Source organism: Cnephaeus nilssonii (assembly GCF_951640355.1).
Source record: "Cnephaeus nilssonii genome assembly, chromosome: 10".
Taxonomy (NCBI): domain Eukaryota; kingdom Metazoa; phylum Chordata; class Mammalia; order Chiroptera; family Vespertilionidae; genus Cnephaeus; species Cnephaeus nilssonii.
This window is the reverse complement of record NC_137081.1, coordinates 14,486,871-14,501,738: the sequence shown is the minus strand read 5'-3', so window position 1 is coordinate 14,501,738 and position 14,868 is coordinate 14,486,871. Positions and strand designations below refer to the sequence as shown.

The following is a 14,868-nucleotide window of genomic DNA, read 5'->3' as shown; positions in this document are numbered from 1 at the left end:
AAGCGAGAATTCTCATGATCCGTCCGCAATGTGTTAAGACCACAGCTAGAGTACTAGATGATGCCACCCCTGATCCTAATGATCTGATAGCTTCACCTCTTCCTCCAAGTAAAAGCCAAGGTCCTATGTGGTCCTGTCCCCCACGGCCTCTCATCGACTCTGTCCCAGTCACACCAGGCTTTCTGTTGAGCACACCAAGCTGGCTCACTTGTCCCTCGCGTCCCCTGTCCCCGCCCAGATAACTGCATAGCTTGTTCCTTACCTCCTTCATGTCTTTACTCAGCTCACCTTAATGAAGCATCCTTGGCCACTCTATTTAAAATCGAAACCAATGAATAGTAAAGTACGGCATAGGGAACAGTCAATAATATGTAATAACTATGTATGGTGTCAAATGGGTACAAGACTTACGGAGTGATCACTTTGTAAGGTATATAAATGCTTAATCACTATGCTGTACACCTAAAAGTAATATAATGTATGTCAACTGTAATTGAAAAAATTTTAAAAGGAACATTAATCTGAAAAAAAAATTTAATTTGTAACCACTGTGCTTATTTCCTTCTGCTTACTACCACATAGCATGGTATTTTGTCTGTCTTCCTCTCTTCCCTCCAGATGTAAGCTGCAAAAGGGCATGGCTTTTTATCTGTTTTGTTCACTGCTGTCTCCCCAGGGCCTAGACCATACCTGACATATAGTGAGGGCTAATCAATATTTGTTGAATAAATTAAATGAATAAAGTACTATCAGCAAGATCCACCCACTTAATTTGGCCAAACTTATTTTTTTTCTTATTACAAAAAAGAAAAATACTGTTCATTATAGAAAACTAAAATAAGAAAGCCACGCATTATTCTACCACTTTGGTGCATATCCTTCCAGATGTTTTCTCTAAACTTCATACTGTACTTGCTACTTTTAACCCAAACCCTTCACCTAGTATACTGTGTCTTTTTTGCCAGTTACTATTTGCCTAAAGCATCATGAATCACTGAGTGAAAATGGTGTTTTGATAGTTTTGAAAGCAGTCATTCTCACTCAAGAATTCCTTTTCCTTGGATGACTCTAGAACTAAAGTTTTCAAGTCATCCAACCTCCTGATCTCCTCATAGCTCCTCTCCATGTTCTGTAGAGATCTCTCTCAGCAAGTTATATACATACCAACATCAACACTCTAAAAGGGACCTACAGACTCCAAAAAAGACAGTGTCACTCAACTAAACAGATAAACTTTGAAAAAGAACTGACAAATTATATATTAATTTTACTGTAATATACACAGAGCTTTTTAGTTACTGAGAAATCCTTCAGAAAGTTAGAAAGTGCTTTTATCTTATTCTGAGATTAAATATACATAAGTTATCTAACATTGTTTTCTAAAAGACAACAAAAAAATAAAACTTATTGCAGGAACTGTTAAAAAATACTGTAAGAATTTGAGCTAGGATCTATACTAACTGTCCTATAATCTGTCACCGTTATCACCAGACCCCAGAATAATCACAACCAAAATGACTTCCCAAGTATCTCTACTCCAGGGAGATTGTTGCTAAGAAACTTAAGCACAATTTCTGAATGAGCGGGTAAAAGAGACCCTTATTTCCCATAATCATCTACCAAGATGTAATATCTGATGCGATCTTGCCACTTTTTCAGCCAATGAGATTAGCAAAATGAGTTATCTAGGAAAAAAATGATTGAAGTTTGTTTCTTCCACAAGGGTTGCTATCGAAATATCTGCCTTTGATTTCAAATTGTTTTTCCATTAGCTGGGAGCACGGCTGGGCATATGAGTCCTGTACACATCCAGCCTAATGTAACTATTTCAGGAAGACTTACAGCTCATATCAAGAACACCAAATTGCATCTCGCTGGGGATGCTTCGCAGTGGTTTTTGTGCTTTCGGTGTGGGTGCGTGTGCCCTGCAAAGGAAAGACACCGAAGCTCTCAACTCGGTACAAATTACCTTCCCTGGAGCACATCTTCCTGGAAAACACAGTAATAATACATGAACAAACGATTTTCCTTTCTGTATTATTCCTTATCACCTCTACCCGTAGTCTTCCTATAGATCCTTATGATTTAGAATCAAAATTGGAGATTTTCCTTTGATGTGTTATATTGCGTGTGTGTGTGTGTGTGTAAGAGAGAGAGAGAGAGAGAGAGGTGTGTGTGTGTTCTTTAAAGCCTATAGCCTATCACATGTGTTGTGATATTTCCATTATGAACTCTTTTTTTTTCTTCATTTTAATCATTGGGTTATCTATTTGGCATTGGTTAATAAAAGTATGTGTGCTTCAGGTGCACATTCTACAACACATCATCTGCATATTGTACTGTGTGTTTACCAACCAAGTCAAGTCCCTTCCATCACCATTGACCCCCCTTTCCCTCTGGCAATCACCATATTGTTGTCTGTGTCCTTGAGTCTGTCTTTCTTTTTTTTCTTCCTTAATCCCTTCACCTTTCTCACCCAGCCTGCAGACAGCTATCAGTCTGCTCTTTGTTAGTTGATTTTGTTCATTATATCCCACATATTCATGAAATCATATGGTACTTGTCTTTCTCTGACTGACTTATTTCACTCAGCATAATGCTCTCCAGGTAATCGGTGGGTTTTTACATGCCAGCTGTGCAACTCTAAGAGCTGAGCTCCAGGGAAATGGCGATGTCATTAAATCCATCAAAATCCTGCAAACGGTCTGCCTACTTCAGAGCCCACTTACTAGTAGTTCCTTTTCTCTCGTGAGCATCAGGCTTGTGGGAGCCGAGTTGAAGTCCTCAGAAATTAGTCAAGGTTAAATGAGTCTTGATGCGTTTGACTCAGTGTCCTGGTACAAAATGGAAGGAGGAACCCCCTACCTCTTTTGTAAAGACTCCTGCCTTTGATTTCATAGGCAATTATCTCTGCATTTTTAACCTCAAGTGCCAACTGCGTTAATATAAGGGGTCTGAATCATATATGATCTTTTCCCTCAGTTTTTATGTTCTCTCACCTTTCTCATTAGAGCAATCTATAATGAAGCCTACGTTGCTATCTCGGTGTGCCAGGCAATCCTAAAGATATTGAAATAGAAAGTGTTGGCCCTGGAAGTGATTGTGCGTCTCAGGGTCCTTTAGCAGCTTTCTTCCTGGTTCTTCGGTGTCAGAGGCCCTGACCGTGCCCCTGCCAGTGATGGGCGAGTGAAGTGCAGAGCCGGCTCTCCTCAAGTTCGTCTGGTGTCAGGACCGAGCAGATGAACTGGCATCGGCAGGAGCAGGGCTGTCCTCGGGGCTGGCCTGCTGGAGAGCCTGGCAGCCCTGATGACGAACAGGCCTGCGGTGCAGCGAGGTCACTTCATGGACAGAACACCCGAAACACGGCCGTCTCATCAGGAAGCAAAGGCAGCACCCACTGCGGCAGACACCTGCTCCCCAAGGGACGCCGAGTCAGGTGGCGTCAGTGCGTCTGTAGCTTTGGTTCCTAAACACTGACGTTTGGAGGGAACGTTGGATAAATTAGTAATTACCTTTTAACATATTAGCAAAAACTTGAAGCATTTCAATTAAGAAAACTCGGGGGGGTGGGCGGGGACGGTGTATTTGAAAGAGCTTCCAGCGGGGTCCACACCCCGTTTCCTCCAGGCCTCCCCAGGGCCAGGCTCCGTCAGTTACCCCAACTCCTGTATCTGTAGCTTCTGCACTCGCTTCTGCATTTTATCATATAAATACGCCGAGTCTCTCCATCTGTAGGGAAGAAGCCTTTCTCAGTCCTACAGCCGTCTTCAGCTCCGGCCGGTTCTCTTCTGTAAAGTCAGCTTCTTACACGAGTAATAGCCCTTCACCCTCGCAGTCTGGCTCCCCTCTCCTCCCCGAAACCGGTCTGTCTGAGGTCACTCATGAATCCCGCTTGCCAAATCCAGCACTTTCGGGCCTCGTGGGGGTCTTCCTATTATTTGACCTCTCCGTGGCCTCTGCTGCCCTTGACCCTCTTCTTCCTTCCTGAAGTTCTCCCTTCCTTGGCTCTTCTGCTCTTTCTCCTCTTGTCAGGCCGCCGCTTCCCGGGCGTCTTCCTGCGGCCGCTCCTTCAATAGCGCTGCTTTGCCAGGGCCCGCGTTTCTGTTTCCCTCACAGGCGCCGTCGGGCTGTCGTTCATTCTCAGGGCTTCACCTAACACCTGTGGGCGGGGGCACCCACAGCTCCCACCATTGCACAGCCAGGTCCAGCCCCCGGCCCCGAAATGAGCTTCCCTTTCTCCCCAAACACAACGGCTCGTCTTTGTTCCCAGCCAGTGGAGCTGCCATTGACCTGCTGGACCTTGCTGCAAAACCGTGACCAACCCCCACTCCTTCCTGGCCTTCGCTTCCCGTCAGTCATCGTGACCTGTGGATGCTGCTACAGAAACATCTTTCTGGAGGTTTCTCTCAGACCCCAGGCAACCATTTAAATTCTCTGCAGGCCTCCATCATTTCTCACCTAGGTTACCAAAGAAATTATCCATCCCTTCACTCCTCCTGCATCCCGTTCTGCCGATGATTTTTTTTTTAAATTCTCACCCGAGGATAGTTTTTCCATTGATTTCAAGAGAGAGTGAGAGGGAGGAGTAGGGGGGGAGAGAGGGAAATATCGACGTGAGAGAGACACATCGATTGGTTGACTCCCACACTCGACCCCACTGGGGCTGTGGAACTTGCAACCGAGGTATGACTGGGAATCGAACCCAGGATCCTTTGGTCCACAGGCCGACACTCTAACCACTGAGCCTCCGGCCAGGGCCGTAGGTGATCTTTTGGAGGCACAAATCTAACCATGCCTTTCTCCTGCTTGAGGCACTTCTCTGGCACCCTCTTTTAGGGCATTCAAGGCGTCTCGTGTCTAGCTACCTCCTGTCTGTCTAAGCTCATACCCTGCCCCCCCCTCCCCCCCCCCGCCCTGACATGTACCCAGGCACAGCTCCATCTCACAGGGCGGTTCCCTGAGAGCAGTGTGCTCCCGCGGCCTCTCGGCTCTTCCCCGCCTCTACCTGGAATGCCCGTCCCTCCACTTGTTAGACGAACTGTCCTCTGAACAAGCGGAGACTGGCTGGTTGTCGGAGGCCCTTCCTGACCAGGTTTCTGCCGGCGTCCGCCCCCCAGCCCTGCAGGCGCGACTCAGCGCAGCCCTCCCCGTTGTGGCCTGGAACTGTCGGCTTCCGTCTGCTGGCCCCGCCGGTCTGCACATTCCTGGTGGTAGAAAAGCTCCACCGGGACTCCACATCTCCAGGGCCTAGCACGATGCTTGTCGCATGTCACGTCCCCAGCATCTAACTTACTGCCATGAAACACGTATGTGCTGGTTTTAAGTTTTCACCATAGTGACGTCATAGAGGTCATAAGGCTGGACTTGATTTGCATTAAATTCATGGGAGATCTGATCACACGTCGTGTTTTCTGACAAACAATGTAAATGATCATCCATTCTTCCTTGACTATATTGATAGTAAAAATCAATGCCCAGCTGACTTTCTTAAGGGGACGGGAGCATTGCCTCCCGGCATGAACGGCTCCCCAGGCAGTCCCTGAAGTGGCTGCAAGTTTATATCTGCATCTCCTGCGGAGCTTCGGCCTCTCCTGGTCAGATCCGCCCCGGGCAGCTTCAGGCTGCCTGAGCGTGCCTTAGGCCTGCGGGGTCTCCACAACCCCTGCCACCACGCAGAGTTTAAGGGGGCTGGCCCTGGGAGTCCCCGCTGTCCTTCGCTTTCCTCAAGAGCTCCGGGAGAAGGGCCGGCTTGTACCTCGAAGCCACAGCAGGGAAGATCCCTGGCGTCCCCCGATGGTGAGGCTTCTCTGGGCTTGGCTCATGCCATTATCTACCCTGCGCATCCCTGTGGATGTCTGCCTGAGGGAGATATTCCGAGAATGTCGGGGGAAATAAGTCTGCCTTGAAGACGAGGCCTGGGAAAGAAGAAGAAGCTGAAGCAGGAGTGAGCCTGAAGTTACCTAACCCTGCCTTCGAACCCCTCCCCTCCTCTAAGCAGAAGAGTGTGTACCAACCTCTAAATAGCTACAAAATCTCTTTTTCTAATTTTAATTACAGTAAAAGGCATCACTATGATACTTCTCCATCTTCCCTCAGGAAATTTATTCTCACATATTACTTCGGTGCTTTCATGCTGCAATATCCGTCCTCCAGGGAGAAAAAAAGCTGATGGGCATTATCTGTACTAAAAGTCTCTATTTTTTTTTTTTTTATGGCCTCCACTAAATCTGGACACAACATCTTTTCCAGACACAATAAGCTCAGTCCCTTTATCTTGTCTGCATATGTTGCATTTTCCAGGTCTTTACGTCTGTTATGACCTCTCTAGTGTTAGACACCGCAGAGTGATAGAGGACGCAGTAGATAAGGTGTGGCCAGAGGGGCTCCGCGTGTCTCCTAAAGGGAGAGAGAAACTAAAACACTTGTGAAACACATTTACATGCATAGGACCACCAAACAAATGCACAGCCCACCTGAGCTGTACCAAAGGAAGGAGGAGGAATACTAGGGATGACTGTGCCCCAAGTTGGTTAATTATTGTGAGAAGAAGCATGAACTGTTTGGAAGCAAGAAGGACCTAGGCTAGTGAGGAAAAGCTCAGAAATAAACCCATGCACATATGGTAAATTATGACATTGGACCAAGAAAACACAATGGGGAAAGGACAGTCTGTGGAATAAATGGTGTTGGGAAAACTGGACCAGTACCTAACACCATACCCAAAGTTAGCTCAAAAGGGATTGAACACTTGAACATAAGATGTGAAACCATAAAAATCCTAGAAGATAACCTAGGCCAGTGGTCGGCAAACTGCGGCTCGCGAGCCACATGCGGCTCTTTGGCCCCTTGAGTGTGGCTCTTGCACAAAATACCACGGCCTGGGTGAGTCTATTTTGAAGAAGTGGCGTTAGAAGAAGTTTAAGTTTAAAAAATTTGGCTCTCAAAAGGAATTTCAATTATACTGTTGATATTTGGCTCTGTTGACTAATGAGTTTGCCGACCACTGACCTAGGCGATAAGCTTCTTGACATAGGTCTTGGCAATGGTTTTTTTGAATCTGACACCAAAAGCCAAAATAAGTACGTGGCACTACATCAAACTAAAAAGCTTCTGCACAGCAAACCATCAACAAAATGAAAGGCAACTTACTGAATAGGAGAAAATGACTGCAAATCATATAGGTGGTAAGGGGTTAATATCCAAAGTATATAAAGAACTCATACAACCCAATAGCAAACAGCAATAACAACAAACCATCTTATTTAAAAATGGGCAGAAGATCTAAATAGACATTTTCCAAAGAAGGCATACAAGTGGCCAACAGTTACATGAAAAGATGCTCAAGATCACTAATCACCAGGGAAATTCAGTCAAAACCACAATAAGATATTGCCTCACACCTGTCAGAATGGCCATTGTTAAAAATAAAAATAAAAATACCTAGGGTGGGGGGAGGTTAGGGGCTGGGCGGAGGTGGGTAAAGGGGTGGGGGGAATGGGAGACATCTGTAATACTGTCAACAATTCTGAAAAAAGAAAAGTAATTGACATACATCACTGTAAGTTTAAGGTATACTGCTTGATGATTTGATTTATATGTACTGTGATTACCACAGTAGGTTCAGCTAACATACATCTTATCATATAAATACAATAAAAAGAAGAAAAAAGGAAAAAAAAGTGTTGGTGAGGATGTGGAAAAAAGGGAACTCTTGTGTACTGTTGGTGGGAATGTAAGTTGGTGTAGCCACTAGGGAAAACAGTTTGGAGGTTCCTTAAAAAACTAAAAATAAAACTACCATACAATCCAACAAGTTCACTTCTGGATATTTATCTGAAGAAAAACGAAAAGATATATGCACCCCATGTTCATTGCAGCACTATTTACAATAGCCGGTTATGGAAACAACTAGAAAATGTGGTGTATATATACATGGAATATTATCCTATCCTATATAATAAAAGCCTAATATGCTAAGTGTCCAGTCGACCATTCAAACAATCAAAGCATAATAAGCTAATGATATGCTAAGACCACTCAACCGCTCACTATGACATGCACTGACCACCAGGGGGCAGACACTCCAACTGGTAGGTTAGCTTGCTGCTGGGGTTCAGCCAATCGGGACTGGAGCCCTCCCACAGTCCTTCCCCGGCTGGCCAACCTCCTGCGTCTCTCCTGGCCCTGGTCACACACCAGTAGGGTCCTTCAGCCTGGTGTACACCTTCTTGCAATCCGGGATCCCTAGGGGGATGTAGGAAAGCCGGTTTTGGCCCAATCCCACAGGCCAGGCCTAGGGACCCCACTGGTGCATGAATTTGTGCACCGGACCTCTAGTTCAGCCATAAAAAAGAATGAAAACTTGCCATTTGCAACAACATGGATGGACCTTGAGGGGTTTATGCTAAATGAAATAAGTCAGGCTGAGAAAGGCAGATACCATATGATCTCATTTATATGTGGAATCTAAAAACAAAACGAAAAACAAAAACCAAAGAAACCAAACTCATAGATACAGAGAACACATTGGTGGTTGCCAAATGTGTGTGTGTAGGGATGGGTGAAGGGGTCAAAAGGTATGAACTTCCAGTTATAAAATTAGTAAGTCATAGGGATGTAATGTACAGCATGAGACTATCGTTAATAATGCTGTGTTGCATATGTGACGGATGTTAAATAGACTTCTGGTGGTGATTATTTCACAATGTGTACAAATATCAAATCAGTATTATACACCTAAAACTTATACAGGGTGGGACAAAGGTAGGGTTACAGTTGTGAATATGTGAAATAGAGTTCATTCTTGTATTATTTATTAATTATTTTATTATTTTCCATGTGAACAACTATAAACCTACTTTTGCCCCACCCTGTATAATGTAATGGTATATGTCAATTATCTCCTGTAATAATAAAAGTGTAATATGCTAATTAGACCGACAGCCGAACTACCTTCTGGACATCCTTCCGGATGACCTGGACAAAGTCAGGGCTGCGAGGTCCGAGCCCCTTGGCACAAATTTTGTGCATCGGGCCTCTAGTGCCTTAATAAATTTTTTTTTAAAAAGCTGGACATTGTCTTTATTGCTCATCAACTGTGGTCACTGACATATCAGCAGTTAGCATGACACCTGGCTTATTTTCGGCCCTCGCTAAGTGTTTGTTGACTAGATACTTGACTGGCTGTAGTACCTTAGTAAGGGAGTAAGTATGATTGGGTTTGTAAATGTATAAATAATTCTTATATCCTGTGTGCTCTCAGTTATAGAATGTTTGGGTTTTGGAGCAGAAGAAACTTTAAGTAGCAAAACATTATAGATATGCTACCCTGCACTTGTCCCTGCTGCCGTTCATTTCAGTTGCCTGCCTTCTTCTGACTCTTCCTGTAGCTGACCCAGCTTGGTACAAACCAATGGAAGCAGCAGAAGCTAATTTTGAAATGATTTTCCAGCCTACTCACTTGGCTCACTCTGTCTCCATTTATCAGTTTTGCTGCCACATTGTTTTCATTTTACCTTATTGAAGGGATTTTGTTAATAAGCAGTCGCCTTTGACAAAGATTATGCCTTCCATTCAACTGTGCTCAAACACCCTCCATCCCTTATTAGATTTTGGCACATTGCTGTCCTCGTAGTCCCACTGAAAGACTGTGTCCTGCGTTTCCTTTTTTGCACATATGTTTGGGTCTCCAGTCTTCTTGCAAATGCATAAATACACACACACACACACACACACACACACACACACACGATGTTTTTCCCTATACATACATACCTACGATCATCTAATTTATAAATTAGGCATAGAAAGAGATCAACAATAATAAAATCGAACAATTATAATAATAAGGTGACTTGAACACAAGCACTGTAACACCGCCACAGTCGATCTGACAACTGAGACAGCTACTAAATGACTAAAGGATGGTCAGCACATACAGCATGGACACACTGGACAGAGGGATGATTCACATCCCAGGTGGGACAGCAAGACAGTATGAGATTTCACCACACTACTTAGAACAGTGCCCAATTTAAAACTTATGAATTATTTCTGGAATGTTCCATGTAATATTTTTGGACCTGGGGTAACTGAAACCATAGGAAGTGAAACCATGGATGGGGTTGGGGTAGACTACTGTGTTGTTGTTTTTTTAAATCTATAAGTGCAATGCTATATTCTGGATTGTATCTTTGAACAGAAAAAGGACATTAGTGAAATCATTGGTGAAATCTGAATAAAGTATAATTTACATAATAGGTGGGTGTTTTTTTAGTTTTGATCAATGTACTTGGTTGAGTAAAATGTTAATATTAGGGGAAGCCAGGTGAAGGGATAAATGATTTAATCTCTAGGATTTGTCAAGTAGTGCATACTTAATAGAAAGATTGAATAATGAATTTCCCAGTGAGCTGGATGAATATTAGGGCAGTGGTTGTAAACTTTGGCTGCCCTAATTATCAGGAGATATTTTGTTTTGTTTAACACTGATTTCTGGGTTCTACCCAGGCTTATGCCCTATGATTTTCTAAAGGCTCCCCAAGTGATTCTAATAGATGGCCAGATTTGGGACCCACCATGTTAGACTATTCCAGAAATAAATACCCAACGCATAACTTTCTTTTCAATAACCACACATATTGTAATTACCAGTGTTTGTACCTCTCCCTAACTTGACTTTATGCTTCTTGAACTCAAACACTATGATTGTCTTATTCATAATTATCTTCCTAGTGCTTGGCACATAGTGGACAGTTATAAATGTTAAATAAATTGGTGGTTTCTTTCATTGAGGACACACAAAAATTGCATAGTACCATTAAAAGACAGAAAATGTGAGAACCATGAGTTTTGTTTTTATTTGTGTGTGTGGTGGTGGTGGTGGGGAGGTAGTTTCTAACCACCTATACCTTGGTACCTGTATCCTTATCCATACTCTACTGGATGTGTTTGTATTTTTTTAAGTTCACTCACTGTCATTTATCCAGATGCTATGAACTGACAGCAGCCAAAGATATTGGACCTTGCCAGCGAGTCCCAGTTTGAACTGTTTTGTTCCATTACTCCCCTTTGTGCCTAGGTTTTAACACTTACTATTACTATACATGTAAGAGGATAGTTCATTGATGTGATATTGAGCACTACTGTCCCTACTGATGAAATCCATAGGCGTCTGTAGACAAAAGACACACAAGTTGCCACTCCACTGATTTCCTCAACTCAAATCTATTAATTTAGACATAGAATAATGGAGCTGGAAAGATACTTAGAGGATGGAGTTCAGTCTACTTCATTCCACAGTGAAGAAGCTGAAGAAGGTTTTGCGACTTGCCTGAGATGACACAGCTTGTTAGGGATCTGGCTGGTAGAAGAACCTGGTGCTGCGGCCCTCAGGCCTGGACCACTACATGGTACTGCTAGCACCTCGGGTTACAGAAGAAATCCAAGATCAAACGTTTACCTCCATCTTGCTCTCCGTGTTAGGAAGAAAAAGATCTGAACAAAGGGATTATTACTGACTTCTCAGAAGGTGTGAGGAGGAGTACAGGTGGACAGGGGAGCAGGCAGACGAAAGGGATCTTGAATGAGACTTTGAAACTTAACAGAACAAGGGTGTTTTGTGGCAGCACCACAGGTCATGTGTGTTTCTGTCCTTGTTTTCAGAATTTTCCCCAGAGAATACCTCCTTCAACAGATCCACCTGTATTCCCTCGCCGATCTGCAGCAGGTAGGTACTCAGAGGAGCCATTTCATTTCTCTTTTCTCCCTGGGGGAGTGCCTTTGTTTATTGTGGTCTTGGCATTGAATTCTGCCATCTTTGGGGTAGTTCTCTTTGTAAGCCCTGATAATCGGTTAATTTCTATTCATAATGGAAAAAATAAACTTAGTATAAAAAGATATTCCAGGATAGTAACAAATGTTGGCAAGGGCGTAGAGAAATTGGAGCTCTCATACACTGCTGGTGGGAATGCAGAGTGGTGCAGCCACTGTGGAAAACAGTCTGGCAGCCCCTCAAAGAATTAAACAGCTACCATATGACCCAGCAATCTCATTCCTAGATATGCACCAACAGAATTGAAAACATATGTTCACTTTAACACTTACTTGTACATGCATATTCATAATAACCAAAGAATGGAAACAACCCAAATATGCATCAACTAATGAATAAACACAATTTTATATCCATACAATGGAATATTATTTGGCCATAAAAAGTACAGTACTGATACATGCTACAATATGAATGCACCTAGAAAACATCGTGCTGAAAGAAGCCAGACAGAAGAGAACACATATTTTATGATCTATTTAAATGAAATGTCCCAAACAGGCAAATCCCTGGAATTGGAAAGTAGATGAGTGGTTGCCAGGGCCTGGGAGAATAGGGGAATGAGGGGGGACTGCTAATATCTGGGATTTCCTTTGGGAATGTTGAAAATATTCTGGAATTACATAGTGGTGGTGGTTGCACAACCTTGTGAATATGCTAGAGACCAGTGAATTGAATACTTCAGAAGAGTAAGTCTTATGGTGTGTGAATTATATCTCAGTAAAAAACGAGGAGAAAAGATATAAAAGCAGTGACTATTAAACTCTTTGTGCTCAAGCCACACAGTTGGGTGACTGTAAATTTTAATAAAACAAAGTATATAAGAATCAAAATAATCTTTTTATACTTTTGTTAGTGTATGTTCTTTTAATGATTGACAGGTTAGCAGCCAGGAAGAAAACTGACATTTGTCTGTTCAACCCAAAGTTCTGAATATGTTAAGCTTTGTTTTAATCCTTTAAATCAGTAACTTCCTCCCTAAGAAGACATTAAATGAAGGCATATCTATTAATTCTCTCAAGAGTTAATTTTAAAAAGTAATTATGACAACTTCCAGAACATCTCCAACTGCTGTGATTTTGCTCTTTTGTTGGTTGTTTTCCTCTCTGGTTGTTTCGTCCAGAAGGAATGAGGTCAACTGGAAAACTACAGATCTTAAGTCATTTTTCAAGACAAAAAAAAAATCTTAATTGTAGTTTAAACTTAAGAGTTTCGTGTTCTCTTTGTCCCTTAAAAGGTAGGAAATTTGTTTTAAATGAAAGAAATACTTTTAGAGCATTTAATGGGAGAGGTCTGAGAGAACACTAGAGTTTTAATTTCACTTGGGTATTGAGTTGAAGCCTATTTGCACCTATCAGCTCCCTCCACTCCTCCAGGTCTGCCTGCCCATCGCTGCATGATCGAGCTGCAGCGAGCAGTCTGCTGGCTGGGGTGGAAAGGGATAGATTTTTATTTATTATTATTATTTTTAATCCTCACCTGAGAATATGTTTTTATTGATTTTAGAGGGAGAAGATGGGAGAGAGAGGGAGAGAGAAAAAGACTGATGTGAGAAACATCGATCTGTTGCCTCCTGAACATATCCCCACTGGGGATCGACCCTGTACGGGATGATGCTCCAGCCACCTGAGCCACCTGGCCAGGGCAGCAATGTATTTTTAGTTGTGATTTCCCAGTGGTGTTCAAGGGGAATCATGATGAAAATACCCATTATGCATTTATCTATTTTCTAGGACTTTACCTGATCGTAGTATCTGAGGACCAGACTGTCACTTGAGAAGTATGTTTAAAGGCACCAGTGTATTCTTGTAGAGGTGGCTGGAAATAAAACAGGTGGTCTCCAAAGTGAGTCCTCTTTGAGGACGCCTTTCATAAATGAGTTTTGATACCAGATGAAGAGAATCAGAGTAATTCCATATTCATTTTACAGCGCCAACGTAGTACATCTATTTGACATAATAAAGCCTGCTTTTTAAAGCTTTCCTATACCCTGTTATCTCCCCCCATCTCCTTTTCTTTTCCTTGTAATAATCAAACCATACATGCCAAGCCGCTTACATAAATCTTGGTGGGCCAGACCATTAGCCCCCGGAGCCCCATAAGCAGCTTAATCAGTTTTCAGCCTCAGTAGTAAAATGATAGAGGCAAAGCAACAGCTCATCAAACTCCCTGTGGGCGGGGTGGCTCGAGCTCCCTGCATCCATTTACTCCAACCTAGCTCTTTGTGCCTGGCTTTAAAACCCCCAAACTTATCATATTTAGAAGAGGTTTAATTCAATTACTTTTCCTGCCTGGGGTGGGTTAAATTGGATTTAGCTTTTGATCTGTCTGCATCTAGGCTATCAATACTGAAGGGCACCTCCACCTCCTCTAACCTTGGCTTCTGAGTAAATTTCATCCCCTTTTTCTGGATCTGAATTGTTCTTGCAAATAAACAGGTGAGGGAAGGGAACACACAGAGGAAAAAAATACTGTTGCTTTGGGGCAGAGCATATTAGTGGTGGCAGGTGGCCGGCCTACCTGCCCCAGCTGGCCAGCCCCATTTGTCCTGTGCCATTTGGCCTCTGTCTGGCTTATCGTCATCCTGTTTCATGTCAGCTAAGGAGTTTCACAGTCAGTCATTTCTCCCCTCACCCCTGAAACAAAGTTCTTTCTAAACACAGATCTTTCTGTTATAGAAAACAGCTATAGAGGCATGCATTTCAGTTTATAAGGTTTTCAGGGGAGAGGAAGATAAACTAAAGCAAATAGCTAAAGAGTTATAGATCTCAGTAATAATACAAATATCCTTCCTAAAGGCAGATTTCTTTCTCCAAATTACTCTTAAGAATTTGATTATTTTTCAGTAGTTTTTATTTTAAAAACACAAAATACAGACATCTTTCTCTCCAGAAAGAAAAAAAAAGGTAAGAATTTAATAAACATTGTAAAGGAGGATTTATAATTTAAGTATATACAATCTTAAAATAATACAGTACACAAAACACTAATAATATAAAAATTACAGCGCTGAAAGAATGAATTCTGGTACAAAA

The 14,868-nt window shown here is 42.7% G+C and overlaps 1 protein-coding gene across 6 annotated transcripts in view; it reads left to right on the top strand.

Annotated features, from left to right (window-relative positions):
- PLEKHM3 (pleckstrin homology domain containing M3) overlaps nt 1-14,868 on the top strand; it is a 165,428-nt gene that overhangs the window by 77,390 nt on the left and 73,170 nt on the right. For 5 of the 6 annotated variants that reach the window (XM_079781997.1, XM_079781998.1, XM_079782000.1 and 2 more), the window contains exon 6: nt 11,665-11,728. In XM_079781997.1, the coding sequence (XP_079638123.1) occupies nt 11,665-11,728 (64 nt within the window). Of the gene's footprint in view, nt 1-11,664; nt 11,729-13,566; nt 14,081-14,868 lie in introns of those variants that run through there. The other variant, XM_079782002.1, reaches the window with a different exon arrangement.